Genomic DNA, 16,237 nt, shown 5'->3' on the forward strand with positions numbered 1-16,237 from the left:
ACCTGTTTTTAGAGATTTTATGCTTCATGAAGAAACACAAATCATTTGTATTTGCTAAGCTTTAGTTACATGAGTTTTATTTCCCATCTCAAAAGTTATCATTTATTATTCGTATGAATGTGTGAAGGTATATTCATGTTCGTAAAATATCTCATGGGATTCGGTGTTTAGTCCAATCTGAGTCTCTCAGTAATTAACCCTACTCTTTTTCTCCATGCTAACATCTTTCTATTTGCTGGTGTTTTTGTTCTATCTCCCCTCTGCAGGTCTGGCTTTTCCTATATGGAGATCTCCTGCCCATGGTATGTAATAGCTGGCATCCATCAAGAGATGCAATTTACCAGTCTTCCAGGCAGTGTCATGTGGAGGAGAACTGCTTGTAATTGCCTCTCTCATCACTTACCAAAAAAAATTACGAAAAGAAATTGCATCACGGTGACCTTAGTGTTCATAAAAAGGAGGGAATTGGGGGGTGGGAGTGAGGATTCTCTATGCTATTATTTGTCTCGTTCCCTCTTGAGTATAATGGAAGCATACTAATTTTTTTAAATGTATAATATGTGGTAAAAAGCTCCTTACTAACTGAACTAATGGGATTTTACCTAGTCATTTTGTTTGTTTGAGGGAGTTAAAGCAAACATTCATGATTATAGGCCTCTGTTCTTTTGGCAAGAGAGAAATGGATAGAGTATTTTCTTAGGATAGTTTTAAGTATCTGAAAGGACAAACCTGAAATCAGGAACTACATTTCTTTGAACTTGCTTCATTCTTTAAATATATATGTAAACGTATACATATATGTGTATACATATGAATAATACATCTTATGAGGATATATGAAATATATTTATATAATGCAATATAAGCAAATATAGAGAAAACAATATCAAAGCCTAGAAGAAACCAACTGGTAAAACAAAAAGTACAAATGATAGAATAACAATGAATTACATTCATTCACATGAATAATACATTCATTCCATAAACTTCATTACCAATACTTCTAATTGACCTTGCTACTTAACTCTCTTGTCCTGAGGCAATTCATCACACTCTACATTAACTAATTGTTTCATTTTTTACTGCTACTAATAAAAGAGAAGATACACAAAATTAATTTGCAATGCATAGAAAAAAATCTGCTTGATGCATATTTTTTGCATATTTAATAGAAAGTTGCAACCTTAATAAAGATTGTGAAAAAGTATTAATGTAGACTCCAGTACTACTGACATTTGACTAGGATCCTATGGTTTAAACAGTCAAGATGCACATAAGATTGGAAAGAAAAGATGTACAGAATTCAGACTCTCTGAATCATGTCAAAAAGGATTTACTCATGTAGTTATAAGATTGCTTATAAAAGAAGGCTTAGAAAACCCTAGGATTAGAACTGGACTGCCAGGCAAGAAGCATCACTCTGACTTCATCAGGTTATATCAAGGAACATCAAGAATCAAGACATGAAATAAGCCTAAAGTTAACAATGCATAAGTTACAGGAAAGGGGAGGCCAATTCCTGTTAAATTGCTGCACCTATTTGACAAGTCATAAAATTAATGGAACCCATTTGTATTTAGCTTTTTCTAATTTAGTTGCGAGCTGGCATGATATACCTAGCTATTTCAGAATAAATGAGGTCTACAAGACTGTCCTTGTAGAGAGCTACCAGAGGTGAAGAAAGGGCTTTTGCATCATTAGAATATGGGCTCTTTTTCAGCTTTCCCCTTGGCATCATAGGACATGGCTGCCCCTTTTTACATCCTGTCTTTTCTAGAACATTCCCCTCAGGCCTGAGGTCTTTTAAAGAACACATTGACCAAGATAATAGGGTCAATACTAGTTGTTATGCTTGCTAACTATTTGATCCTTGGACATGCATAATGATTCACTCAACAGGAAAATAAAGGTAACTAGAGTGTCTGTATTACAGAGAGATAGTAAAGACTTGGGATAGTGCATAAAAAAGTGCTTTAAAAGAGCATCTAGCATATAATAAGCCCCACCACTGATGTTATTAACTTATTTGCTAACTGGTGGTCTGAGTTGTGAAGCTATAGTGAAATTTGGCTTCCATTCAACTAGGTGTGTGGTTGCTTAAAAGCTGCAAATTAATTGTGATCTTGTGATCAGCTATCATTTCTGCCTTAAACGTTCTCCATCTTTCTAATCCTTTACAATACTTAGTTTTCAATTCTCTTAAGGAAGTAGGACTTGTTTTCTTTTTCCTACAGAGTAGAGAAGACAGCACATTTTCTAAATTTAGGGTGGAATAGCTTTACAATTCTTACCTGAACTCTGCCCAGACTTTTTAAAAAATCATATATTTCAGACTTAAAGAAACACAGGTTGCATGTTTTCCCTCATTTCTGGCAAGTAGAATGTGCCTATAAATCTACAAGTAAACACACTGGATGGTTAAATAACAAATACACTAAGAGGACAAATTACACAGGTCTCCAGGCATTCACACAGAGACCAAAGGAGAATATTATTAGGAGCAGGTCACATAGGCACAATAGCTATGTGCATCTGATCATATAAAATAATATTTATCAAAATGAACCCCAACAAATGGAAACAAGAGAAATTTTTTTCTTTTCCTTTTGTCTTATTTGTTCATTTATCTGTCTTGGGGAGAGTAAGGGAAAGGCACAGAAATGGTAGAACAAAGGGTGAACAAATGTAGCAGTGATACTCACTGTTGAAAATGAACTATACAACTTGTGGGTGGGGATGGGAAGGAAAATCTGTGAGAGAGTGAGGGAACGGATGACATTGTTCAAAAAGAAATGTATTCTTTAGCAGACTTGTGTAACTGTAACCCCTCTGTACATCACCTTTTCAACAACAATAAAAATCATATTTGTTATGAATTTTGCATTGTCATTCTACATACCCTTCAGATACAAGCCTTTGAGTTTATCTGACAGCCATCAGACCTGGCTCTTGCTAAGTACAGCCTGCCGGTGTATTCAGTGGTTCCTTTTGAATAAATCCAAACCCTAACATGCCTAGAAAAGCCCCTTCTGGACACAGCCATGGCCCAGCCTATGGGTATCCTAGAACCTCAGTGAACTTCTTCCCTTTTTTCCCAAGAGTCAAGCTCTGACCTGCCTTCTGGCTTTTGCATATGCTGGTCATAACCTGAAAAACAGAAAACCCAAGGGCTCTGACACATGAACACCGTGTGAAGGAAGCCTCTGACTTACAGTTTAGAGAAGCAAAGGGAATAACAAGAAATATTTTAACCAAGGGCTGACAAATAATATTCACATAAATTTATAAGAAAATAATGGTAACACTTTCTTTACAGAAAGCTTTTCAACAGCCATATTGAGTTTCTGCTATCATTTAGATATGAATGTCCTCAAAATGTCTGTGTGTTAAAGGCTTGGTCATGGGCCTGTGGGCATTTTTGGGAGATAGTGGAACCTTTAGCAAGTAGAACCTACTAGAAGGAAGTTAAGAGTATGGAGGGGATGCCCTTAGAGGGACGCTAGCCCCTCCTTCCTCTCTCTCTCTCTCTCTCTCTCTCTCTCTCTCTCTCTCTCTCTCTCTCTCTCTCTCTCTCTCTCTCTCTCTCTCTCTGCTTCTGGGCCACCATGAGATACTCAGTCCCCTTTACTACATATCCCCACCATATTGTATTATGATACCACACACCCCACATAACAGTCAAGTGACCACTAGATCTGTGAGCCAAATAAATATTCCAAACTAAAGAGCTGTTTGTACAAATGTATTTGTCACAGTACAAACAGCTGAAAATAGTTGTTTTCCTAATTTCTTGGCTATACTGAGAATTGAATTCGGAGCCTTGGAGTCATACCCCTAGCCCTATTTTCATAAATTCTATTCATTTCCTTGTTTAGGAAAAGAAAGAACCCGTTTTTCCACTTTAATAAGTTGTCCTACATAAACCTATAAGAAACCCAGAGATTTTGTGAGATATTCAGAAAATTTAACCTTCTCTAATTCTTTTCGCCTTCATGTGGATATTTTTCCCTAAGGTGCTTTCTGTTTGCCCATATATACAGATTCGAAGACAGGCACTGACAAGCACTGCCTTCATGGACCGCTGTCGCCGAGTAGCATTGCTAAGCTCTTCAGATACATGACAGAAGAAAGCAGAGATGGCTTTGTAAGACTGGGACAATGCTTCTTTCCCTGAAGAGAAAGCATAGCTACTTGAAAACATGTCACGCCCAAGTGCTTCTGCTACATGGCCACTGGCTGAAACTGCACGCAAAGTAACTACAAAGAAATAAACCTGCCGGGCGCCGGTGGCTCTCATCTGTCATCCTAGCTACTCAGGAGGCTGAGATCTGAGGACCACAGTTCAAAGCCAGCCCAGGCAGGAAAGACCGTGAGACTCTTATCTCCAATAAACCACCAGAAAACCGGAAGTGGCGCTGTGGCTCAATCAGTAGAGCACTCGCCTTGAGCTGAAGAGCGCAGGGACAGCGCCGAAGCCCAGAGTTCAAGCCCCATGACCAACAAAAAAAAAAAAAAAAAGGAAAGAAAAGAAAAAGAAATAAACCTGCCAGGTGCTGTGGCTCACACCTATAATCCTAGCTACTCAGGAGGCTGAGATCTAAGAATCACAATTTCAAATTAGCCCAAGCAGGGAAGGCTGTGAAACTCTTTCTTATCTATAATTAGCCACCTAAAAATTGGAAGTGGATGGGCTGGGAAGTTGGCTCAGTGGTAGAGTATTTGCCTCGCATGCATGAGGCCCTGGGTTCGATTCCTCAGCACCACCTAAGCAGAAAAAGCCAGAAGTGCCACTGTGGTTCCAGTGGTAGAGTGCTAGCTTTGAGCTGAAGAGCTGAGGGACAGCGCCCATGCCCAGAAGTTCAGCCCCCACGACTGCCAAAAAAAAAAAAAAAATTAGAAGTGGATCTGTGGCTCAAAGTGGTAGAGTGATAGCCTTGAGTAAAAGACAAAACAGGAGCCGGGCGCTGGTGGCTCTCGCCTATAATCCTAGCTACTCAGGAGGCTGAGATCTGAGGATCACAGTTCAAAGCCAGCCCGGGCAGGAAAGACTGTGAGACTCCTATCTCCAATAACCACCAGAAAACCGGAAGTGGCACTGTAGCCCAAGTGGTAGAGCACTCGCCTTGAGCTGAAGAGCTGAGGGACAGCGCCCAGGCCCAGAGTTCAAGCCCCACAACCCACAAAAAAAAAAAACAAAAACCAGGGCTGGGAAGGTGGCTCAGTGGTAGAGCACTTGCCTTGCCTTGCCTGCCTGAGGCCCTGGGTTCGATTCCTCAGCACCACATAAGCAAAAAGAAAAAAGCCGCAAGTGGCGCTGTGGCTCAAGTGGTAGAGCGCTAACCTTGAGCTGAAGAGCTGAGGGACAGTGCCCAGGCCCAGAGTTCAGGCCCTATGACCAGACCCAAAAAAACAAAAACAAAACAAAACAAAAACTCAGGGACAGCTCCTAGGGGCCCTTAGTTCAAGCCCCATGACTTAAAAGAAATCAATAAACCTATACCTAAAATAAATAAACCTGCACTTATTGAATCAAGTGTCTTTTAAGGGAAATTTAGGTAAGTATTTCATCCAGTTCATTTTACACCTAAAATGGAATCAAGTCTGGAAGAATATTAGAAAGTAATGGTTTTTCTTAAACTCCTCAATTAACAAGAGTCAAAAGAACAAAACTATTTAGTATTAAACTAGACTAAATAGTATTAAACAATACTACTTAGTATTGAAATTGGTTTGTAGATATTTTCCTTCTAATGAACACTAGTCTGGCTGAGAATATCAGAACCTGGGAGGCCAAATGGAGCACTCTTATCACAAAGTGAGCTGTCTCTTTTAATTCCTGACAGCCTAACCCCCCCTTCCCCTGCCTCCCCAAAAAGACTTGTCTCTCAGTGGATTCCTTTCTTTCTCACCTCATCAGCATTTCCCTCTTCTGTGGGCCTTTAGCCCAAAATCTCATCTTTCCTTCTTGGTACATTTGCAGGTTAACTGCCAATTGTGTGCAGCCTGGATGGCCTCCAGTATTTTGGGATGGCTACCAGAGCCCTTTTCTCTTACACACAAATGGGAGATTTAATCACAACTTACCCTATACCCACTTATAATTCTTTTATGCTTCCGAATGCCTCAGAATGGACTCGAATTCCTTGGCAGGGCATTTGAGGTCCTTTGAGATGCATTCTTCCTGTCTTTCCACCTCATTTCTCCCCGCCTCACACACACCAGATCACCAGCTTTAGAAATTTGCTTTCAACACTTTTGCATTTGTGTCTTTATAAAGGTTGTTCTTTCTTCACAGAAGGACCTTATGTTCTTCCCTCACTCTTTCAACCTCACAGTTCTGCCTGCTAGATAAACTCATATATCTTTCATTTTGCTGGAATGCCATCTCTTTTGGGGAATTCAGAGAATTAGTGTCTCCCCAATTCTGTTCACATAGTCTGCTCTAAAGCCCCACTGTAACAAACCTGATAATACTTCCATCATTTGCTCTTGCTTGATTTCTAGGTGGGGAGTCCAGGAGGTGATTGGAACCCAGTTTAGCTTCAAGTTGGGCTAGGTAAACTATCACAAAGCTGCTACTGTTCCATATAATTGCCTTCAGACCAGGACACCAGCCCCTTCCGTGATTCTCATTTAAAATGCAAACCTACTATTGCTGCCCGGGCCATTTAAGTCTTGATTTATTCTCAAGCAAGATTTTCAAATGCTGTTTTATAACATTTGAGAAATAAACAGAATTCCTAATATACCTTGCCCTCATATTTTCCTTCTAAAAACTCAGTTATGGTTACAGTCTCTGTGATCAAAATTGAACTTCACTCAGTCATTTAAAGCTCTCTTTAATTTGGGTTCCACTAAATATTCTTAAGTAATAAATTACTACTTAACATTTATTGAAAACTTACTGTGTGCCAGGCACTGTTCAAAGAGCTTTTCACAGGGATTATCTTTTTAATAACCTTAGCTGATGTGCTTATGTAACTCATATGCCAGAAAGCTACATTACTAATGAAGTTATTTAAGCTTTATAACAAACCTATAGACTGGTACTCCCATTTTTCAAATAAGGAAAACAAAGCAGAGGGATTGAGTAACAGGGTCAAAGTTCCATGGATTAGAAATAAGGTAGGCTGGACTAGATCCTAGAGAGAATCTGGAACACCACATGTAACTTGAGCATAGCAAAGCATCATCATGTACTGTCTGCTCCATAGACTGCCTTCCTCCTCCCTGGGAGTGGATCTACCCTCTGCTCTGTTAGAGGGTTTCTCATCCTCCCCAGCCAACCTAAAACATCTCCTTGAAGACTTTCTAGAAAACGTTTGCCACTTTAGAGCTTTCTCCTTCAGATCTACCCTCTATGGTATATATACCAAACATCATTGCCATCCAAATTCGGTTTCATTTTGGACTCTGTAATACAGTACTTTTAGTGGCTCTTGACTTTGGTAGACTTGGGCTCCAAACAAAATTATAAGCTCCCTGCAGAGACCAATCTGGTCCTTTCTACTGGAGTCCCCCAACAACCCAAGTTGTTGCTTTATATATTTTTACTATATAAGTTCACTTACGAAATCAGGTCACTTATGAAATCGGGTTCCGCCTTCCTTATGTTACAGATCGACTCTATTGTGCCCTGTAATTGCATCTTGAAAACTGAACCAGAACTCTGAACTAATTCTCAATGTGTCAAACTGTCTATGCTGTTTATCTAACGTAGTCCATTGAGAACAGAACACTAGAAATGAGATTCAAATCTCCTTAATTAAAACCACTGGAATAGACCTCATTCTACTACAGGTGAAAAATACAATTGGTTCTTCCATGTATCTGTCCTTAGTGGTCACCTAATTTAGTTCAAATTTAATGTGTGCTTATTATAATGATGCAGATCTACTGCAACTTGAACAAATGGGAACCCTCTTACGGCATGGCTGAGTGCCTTTGGCAACGTTCCCATGCGTGGAAGTCCCATCACCGTACTTTTTTCAGTCACCTACTTGGCTGTGTCAGCTCCACTGGTTATTAAGGTGTTAATCAAAAGTTCATGGCCGTATCTTGCAGCCACATGGAGAGGTGTATTGCCATCCTTATCCACACAGTCGATTTCACCACCTGAAAGAGATATTTGAATACAGGATAACGCAAGGGCCCAAGGTGATTCAGGTACGATGCTCTATGCCCATTGCTGATGTTGATGAAATGATGATTTCTTTTCTACTCCAATGTGCATTTCTGCTCTGAAGTGTAAGAATGTTTTTAAGGGGGCATGTCACCCTCTGAAGCAGAAGTAGCATTACAGGGGCTGGGAAGGTGGCTCAGTGGTAAAGCACTTGCCTTGCATGCATGAGGCCCTGGGTTCGATTCCTCAGCACCACATAAGCAAAAAGAAAAAAGCCAGAAGTGGCACTGTGGCTCAAGTGGTAGAGCGCTAGCTTTGAGCTGAAGAGCTGAGGGACAGCGCCCAGGCCCAGAGTTCAGGCCCCATGACTGGACCTCCCCCTCCCCGCCCCCCCCCCCCGCCAAAAAAAGAGGTAGCATTACAGTGTACTATCTGCAGAGAGAGAAATGCTTTTGAAAAATCGTTCTATATCATCTTATTTGAGGATCTAAAATCACATAACATACATCCTGTTCTAAATGAACAATATAACCAAATTCCATAAATGTAACACTTACGACATTTAATTTTAATTTTAAAAAATAAATAGGGCTGAGAAGATGGCTCTGTGGTAGAGTGCTTGCCTTGCATGCATGAGGCCCTGGGTTCGATTCCTCAGCACCACATAAACAGAAAAAGCTGGAAGTGGTGCTGTGGCTCAAGTAGTAGAGCTCTAGCCTTAAACTGAAGAGCTGAGGGACAGCACCCAGTCCCAGAGTTCAGGTCCCAAGACCGACAAAAAAAAATAATTATTATGTAAATCTCATGCTAAACTTTAACAACCAAAGGGGCTACAAGTTTAAGAAAATATTCCATGTAGCTTATCTAGCTTAAATATAGATGGGTCAACTAAAGCAAGGTGTTGGTGGCTGATACTTGTAATCCTTGCTACTCAGGAGGCAGATCTGACAATTGACATTGGAAGCCAGCCCGGGCAGATAAATCTGAGAGAATCTTATTTCCAAATAACTAGCAAAAAGCCAGAAGTGGAGCTATGGCTCAAATAATAGAGCACTAGTATTGAGCATAACAGCTCAAGGATAGTGTCTAGGCCCCGAGTTCAAACCCCAGGATCAGCACCAAAACAAAACAACAAAGCAAAAAAGAACATAGAGTTAGTGAGCATGAATCTGCTACAAAGTGAAATAATTACCAAAAGTTGTGTGGGCCTGTGGAGGGAGTAAGAGCGCAAAAAAAATCACAATCAGTGCACAGATTTAAGAAGCTTCACTCTGCTGCCAACCCTTCTACGTGTAGAGCTTATTGTGAAAATCAATCTGCTGCCAATAAGTTTACACATGTGGAACTATTTACAAAATGGTAATCCCTTCTTGTCTTTGACCATGACAGAGAAATAGAAGCAGCAACTTGATCCAAATACTGAGTTCCCCTCAGATCATTGTTCCTATATTTATTTTTTAAATGAGTTGTTCAAAAAGAACAATAATAAAAAGTAATAACTGCATACCTATCCAGATATATACAAAATTAATAATTATATATCTAGACAGACACACACACACAGAGATAGAGAGAATAGAAAAATTCAGAACTTTATGGGCTTGGAATGTGGCTTAGTGGTAGAGTGCTTGCCTAGTATACAAGAAGCCCTGGTTTGATTCCTCAGTACCACATAAACAGAAAAAGCCAGAAGTGGCACTGTGGCTCAAGTGGTAGAGTGCTAGCCTTGCGCAAAAGAAGTTCAGGGACAGTGCCTACGCCCTGAGTTCAAACCCCAGGACTGGCAAAATTAATAATAATAATAATAATTTTAAAAAAGAAAAATCCAGAACTTTTATCAGACTGTCAATGAGAAATTCTGGGGCTAGGATTATGGTGACACATTACAGGACCATGGAAGACTCCTTAATGATTTTATTTCCAGTAAGCATGTCCAAGTTTTACAATCAGAAAAACAATAAAGTTAGCTACTGTCATCTGCTAGAAACTAGGGGGACATTCACTGCACTCTAGTTTTAGATACATGCAATTTAGATCACCTTATTTTTGTGATTTGACAGTATTTTGGAGGACAGGTGGCTACGTATTCTCACAGATGTCTCAGAGAGATCCAGACTGGACATGTCTGTCTAAGGACTGCCACACTCTTCTGACTGCAGGGGTTAGCCACAGAACTGATCTGGGGAGATGGGGAGGGGGATCCCCAGACTTCAGAGAAGGCTTTGCCCTGAACATCACCCTGAACAGGATCCCAGCCAAGACTACCAAACCTTCTTGAAGAAATACAAGGGCTTTCAGGTTTACCCGCCTCAAAAGGCCAAAAAAGCAAGTAGAGGAAAAGAAGAGTAAAAGTATCAGGAAAAAAATATGAGTAGATATTTTCTTATTTTTGTTGCTGCATTTCATAAGTCAACTCCAACCCATAGATAGATAGAGAAAATTATCATCTACCTATGCATTTGTTGTCCTTTACAATATATTTCAGGAAACCATCATTTAATGGAAAATAAAAGAAAGACAGTGTACATGTTCTGAAAATGTTTTCTAGTAAAGTAAGATTTCTACATGACTGAATTTCTATTTTATTGGCAATATAGAAACCTTTCACTTTCACCTGAAAATCTTCAAGATTTGCCTGAAATGTAAATTAAATGTCTGTATTATTCATCTGGAGGTTGCAAGTTAATGTCAGTAATTGCTCATTAATAATTAGTGAGCTACACAGCATTTGTAAGTTGGAAAGTATTCAGAGCATATCCAAAGGGACAGTTAATCAACTTTACGCATTCATCCGACATTAGTTTTTTATTGCACAAAAGATAACGGTCATCTATCTTATTCAGTTGCTTCAGGATGGTGAGACCAAAAACATCCAAAGGTTCACATTTAGACTAACCTAGCATTGGACTTCTTTGGTACAAGATCTCTTTATTTATAAAGCTTCCATAGCGTCATTTTTGAACTTTTCTAACTTGCTGAATAGCATCTAAGGCACCTGTCTCCTACCAAGGACGGGGGTCAAATGCCTCCAGACAATGGACCAAATCTTCTTCCAGTTCCCTTTTCTCTCTTGCTGTGACAAGGCAGCTTCGGATAAACAAAATGATCTGAGCACAAGTACACTTTGATTACTAACTACAGAAAAAAACACATTTTTTACATTTTTTAAATTTTGTGTGCCAGTCCTGGGGTTGAACTCAGGGCTCTGTCCCTTTTGCTCATGGCTAGTGCTCAACCACTTGAGCCACAGCTTCACTTCTGGCTTTTTTGGTAGTTTGGTAGAGATAAGATCCTCACAGACTTATGAGAATTACAGATGTGAGCTATCCGTGCCTGGCAGTAATGTTTTTTAAATGACCTAAAGTTGGATGATTCTGGAAAAAACAGTTATTATGGAGAACGAATCACTCTAACTGAAGAGTTGTCTGGGATCAGAGATATGCTGTAAAAAGCAATTTAATGAGAGAACAAATAAACATAACAAGCATTCCTCAGCACCATGGTCAGTGGTTAGGGGAGCAGAGAGGTATTCCTTCATGGGGGTGCCCTCCAACTTGGGGAAGTCACAATGGCTTCTATGTGTATGTTGTGACTCACAAGGAAAATGACACCAGGCCCTGGGGTATGAGCCTCTGGGAAGAAGGGTTTCACCCTCCTCCCCCAGACTAACAAGTGGGGGAAGAAAAAAAACGAATTTCCTAGTCTGTTCATGTGCATTTAAAAAATGTCCAATAATATCGAAGAACTCACAGTTCTCACATGTATAATGAATGCAAACAATTATCAGCAGGAAGAAGAAAATACCCAGAAGAGGGGAGAATACAGTCAAGAATCTCATGTATGCCCTACAAAATTAAGAAGAGTGAGAGAAGGGGTAGATAGGCGAGGGAGGATAGAGAATATTGAAAGAGGAGACACTGATCAAGATATATTGTATTCATAAGCTGCTTTGATAAACGGCAACTCCTTTGTGAAACTATTTAAAGATAACACAAATAGAATAAAATTAAATAAAAATGAAGAAAATACCCAATTGTTCTTGTATAGGGATAATTCAATTTCAAATAGAAGTGTCTTTTAGAGAAGAGTTCAAGTTAAAAACCAGTTGCCTGGCTGGGAAGGTGGCTTAGTGGTAGAGTACTTGCCTTGCATGCATGAAGCCCTGAGTTTGATTCCTCAGGACCACATAAGCAGAAAAAGCCAGAAGTGGTGCTGTGGCTCAAGTGGTAGAGTGCTAGTCTTCAGCAAGAAAGAAGCTCAGGGACAGTGCTTAGGCCCTGAGTTCAAGCCCCAAGACTGGCAATAAAATAATAATAATTTTAAAAAAAACAGTTGTGGTGGGCGCTGGTGGCTCACACCTGTAATCCTAGCTACTCAGGAGGCTGAGATCTGAGGATCACAATTCAAAGCCAGCCCAGGCAGGAAAGGCTGTGAGACTCTTATCTCCAATAAACCACTAGAAAACCAGAAGTGGCGCTGTGGCTCAAGCAGTAGAGTGCTCGCCTTGAGCTGAAGAGGGCCCAAGTACAACACTCAAGCCCAGGGTTCAAGCCCCACAACCGACCAAAACAAAAACAGTTGCCATCCTTGTTCTTCCAGAAAACATGTATATAAGTGTAGGAGTTCAATTCCTGATGCCTGATGTTAGACTATCTGTATTCCAGTCCCTGTTTCTCAACCTACTAGTCATACATTCTGACACCAATGATGAACTTGCTGTCTTACTTTTCCCGTTTTTGAAATGGGAATAATAATAATAAATAATACTCCTCTCTCACAGGGAAGTTGAGCCTGGCACAGAGGGAACACTCAGGCAATGCTAGCTTTTTTTTTTGTTTGGGGGGTCCGGTTGTGGGGCCTGAACTCTGTGCCTGGGTGCTGTCCCTCAGCTCATCAGCTCAAGGCTAGCGCTCTACCACTTGAGCCACAGCACCACTTCCAGCTTTTCTCTTTTTGCTTATGTGGTGCTGAGGAATCGAACCCAGGGCCTCATGCATGCAAGACAAGTGCTCTACCACTGAGCCACCTTCCCGGCCCCAACGCTAGCTTTAACATTACCCATACTAGTCTATGTATTGTAGCCGCTATATCCCCATCTGTATAGGCCTGGGATTCTACCCAGCATACAAGCAAGATGCCAAACCAGACAAAAATGAGATAATCTCAGAACCAAAGATCCTTTGAACCCAGAGAATATGAGAAAGGACCTATTCTGGGTTTAGCCCCAACCCTCAAGTCCAGCAAGATTGTCCAAGTCTTACAGCCCAATAATGATTCATAGGGAAGTCAAAACACCCAGAAACTTCCCACGTCTACCGCAAGCCTATACACATGGCAGAGCGGAGCTGGGACATGGTCTTGACTCAAGGGAAAGGCTTTGATCATATGGGGATTGGCCAGTAGAGAGTAATATTTATAAGGTGAGAAATTATTTTTCTCTCCCACTTTGTCCCTCCTGTTTGAGATTTCTTTAATAAGGAATAATAGTTTTATATCCATTTATTATTTAACTAAGGCCCACTGATTACATTCACATGAAATTTCTTTAAATTTTTATTTTGCTTTTGAAGAGACACATTGTTTCTGAAAAACAGTTGAGAAATGCAATGGAAAAAGAAAAGTAAGAAGGAAATCAAAAAAGAAAGGCTGCAGTCGCATCTCCCCTTGGCAAAATAAACCAAAAGTGATCCTCTCAGTAAAATGAACGTCAAAGACATGACCCAGATTCCAAATTAGAAATAATAGGTATTGGGCAGTTCATTTCTATTTTACTTTCCTTAGCTTGCTGGAGCCTTTTTTTCTTCTACAAATTCATTGAAATGCTTATATATTTCCTCTACTTTTCCATAGATATTTTGCTTTCTAAGCATAATTTCAGTGGCAGGTCTCCCATCCAGATGCCAAATGACTTTTCAGTTTTATGTCTTGAATTCTTAAATCAGCATTGATAACAACCCCAAGTACATGTCACCCAAAATTCTTATAGAGAAGGAAAAAAAATACAGCTCCAAGAAAAGTGACTAGTATCAGAAATGAGGGTTAACTAAAACCAGTTTGGGAACAGCCAGAATGACCTGGAATATGAGCTGAAGATCCGAACTAGACATGGTATTTGTTGTTGTTGCTATTGTTGCTGTTAAAATATCTGTTAAGTTATTTTCTATTCAAGATACATTAGACCCATAAATTTATATGTTGAATCAATAATTAAAAAGTCAAATTAAAAATTGAGAAATATTTACAGAGATACTCAGTTGTGTTCTCAAAGTCAACCCAGCACAGATGCTGGCCAACATCCTCCATCAGAGACAGCCCATGAAAGTCCAAGCAACCCTCTGTTGTAAGCCTGGAAAATTACTGTGCTATGTGACTCTCAGGTTTCTGGTGAGCCTGTGATTTTATTATTCTTTCTATCATATACTTACCTGCCTTTCCTCTGAGTCATCTCCTTTTCCTACCTTTGTTTTTTTCCTACCATTACTGGTCTTAGGGAACTATGGTGAATTCTAGAATCTAAGAATAATCTCAATTTGCTATTAGGAAATATATGCTGCTTATCTTTATTAGGTTTTAGAGCTAAAAGGTAAGATAGAAAGATGGTGTATCATTTCAGTTTCAAAACAGCTCCCGTGTTCTCTGCCTGGCTGGGAACTGGCTGGGAACCAGTGCCTTTCTGCTCTCCCTTCACTCCTGAGGAGAATGCTGGGGTATGTCTGATAATGAGCTTCCAGCCAAAGGTGTCAAAGAACTGTGTCGACCCATGCTTATCAAAAAAAACGAAACCAGAGAGCATCAAGGTTCATACTCAGGTGACTGGAGTTAACCCAGTCAGACCAAAAAACTATGCAAATAACCACACTACGGAAGCATCTCTTACCATTCTGAATGAGGGTTTGTGACCGTGTGAATCTTCCATGGACAGCTGTCATGTGCAGTGGACTTTTGCCATCTTTACTCTGAAAATGAGGATAGAGTTGCTCATGAGATGGTAATATCACATATGTATGGATATAATCAACAGTTACAAAGATAATTTGGAGATAAAGGTAAAATGTGTAACCTCTCAAGTTATTTTATATAACACTATTTTCAAGAAGCTTAGAGAGCAAACTCCCCCCACCAAAAAAAAAGTCATTTCCTGTCTTAAAATGTACTGGCAACTTTTAAAAAGACAAGTGATATGTAATTTACATAGTCCTGTCTGCCTGGCCACTCATCTGCCATGACTCCTGGCAGCTCTTGAAACTGACCTGAAACCTTACACTATTCCCTAGGTCCCAGCTCCATAGAGAATACCCTTTTGGTTGTCCTAAAAGAGAATCTCTTCCTTCACCTGCTTTTCTAGAAATCATAGGGTTAAGGTGTGAAACTGCTCAGAAAATTGCCATTTTTGATAATCAGCTAGAAATGTGTATTCAATTTATACATCTTTTATTATTCATGATACAAATTAAGGAACTTCTCAACAGGGATTAAGCCAAAACATGGAAAATGTACAAAACCTATCATTAGAAGACCAAATGAGAATTTTAGCTGGGTGTCATTAGCTTACACATGTAAACCTAGCCCAGGAGGTTGAGATCTGAAGGTCACAATTCAAAAGCCAGCCCAGGCAGGAAGGCCACGAAACTCTTATTATCTCCAATTAACTAGCATAAAGTCAGAAGTGGAGCTGTGGTTCAAGTGACAGAGCACTAGCCTTGAGGGGAAAAGCTAAGGGTCAGCACCCAGGCCCTGGAGTTCAAGCCCAGCACTGGAATAAAAGAAGAAATAGGTGGAGAAGAGGAAAGGAAGAAGGGAGGGAGGGAGAAAGGAGGATAGGAAGGAAGGTGAGAGAAGGCAGAGACAGAGAGAGACAGAGAGAGACAGAGACAGAGAGGGAAGGAGGGAGGGAGGGAAAGAGGGAGGGAGGGAGGGAGGGACAGAGGGAGAGAATTGAAGTTTGATCTTTCCCTGGGGTAGCAATAAGCAATATGTGATGTGAAACACTCCAGAGGTATGGAAGAGCAGTAGCAGCAGCTGGCTTGCACCATGGGTGAACAGCTGATGCTCTACATGGACCAACTCCTGAGGCATGCTGTTTGGTAGGTTAGGTGCGGTAAATGTATTTCAGTC

General features: G+C 40.2%; 1 protein-coding gene across 4 annotated transcripts in view; it reads right to left on the reverse strand.

Moving 5' to 3' along the window:
- Positions 1-16,237, reverse strand: part of Ankrd44 (ankyrin repeat domain 44) — a 300,455-nt gene that overhangs the window by 100,806 nt on the left and 183,412 nt on the right. For all 4 annotated transcript variants that reach the window (XM_069995713.1, XM_069995712.1, XM_069995714.1 and 1 more), the window contains exons 9-10: positions 15,000-15,078; positions 8,001-8,115 (exon numbers count right to left, since the gene is read on the reverse strand). In XM_069995713.1, the coding sequence (XP_069851814.1) occupies positions 8,001-8,115; positions 15,000-15,078 (194 nt within the window). The remainder of the gene's footprint in view (positions 1-8,000; positions 8,116-14,999; positions 15,079-16,237) is intronic.

This window comes from Dipodomys merriami, unplaced genomic scaffold, assembly GCF_024711535.1.
Source record: "Dipodomys merriami isolate MVZ:Mamm:240054 unplaced genomic scaffold, mDipMer1.0.p SCAF_49, whole genome shotgun sequence".
Taxonomy (NCBI): domain Eukaryota; kingdom Metazoa; phylum Chordata; class Mammalia; order Rodentia; family Heteromyidae; genus Dipodomys; species Dipodomys merriami.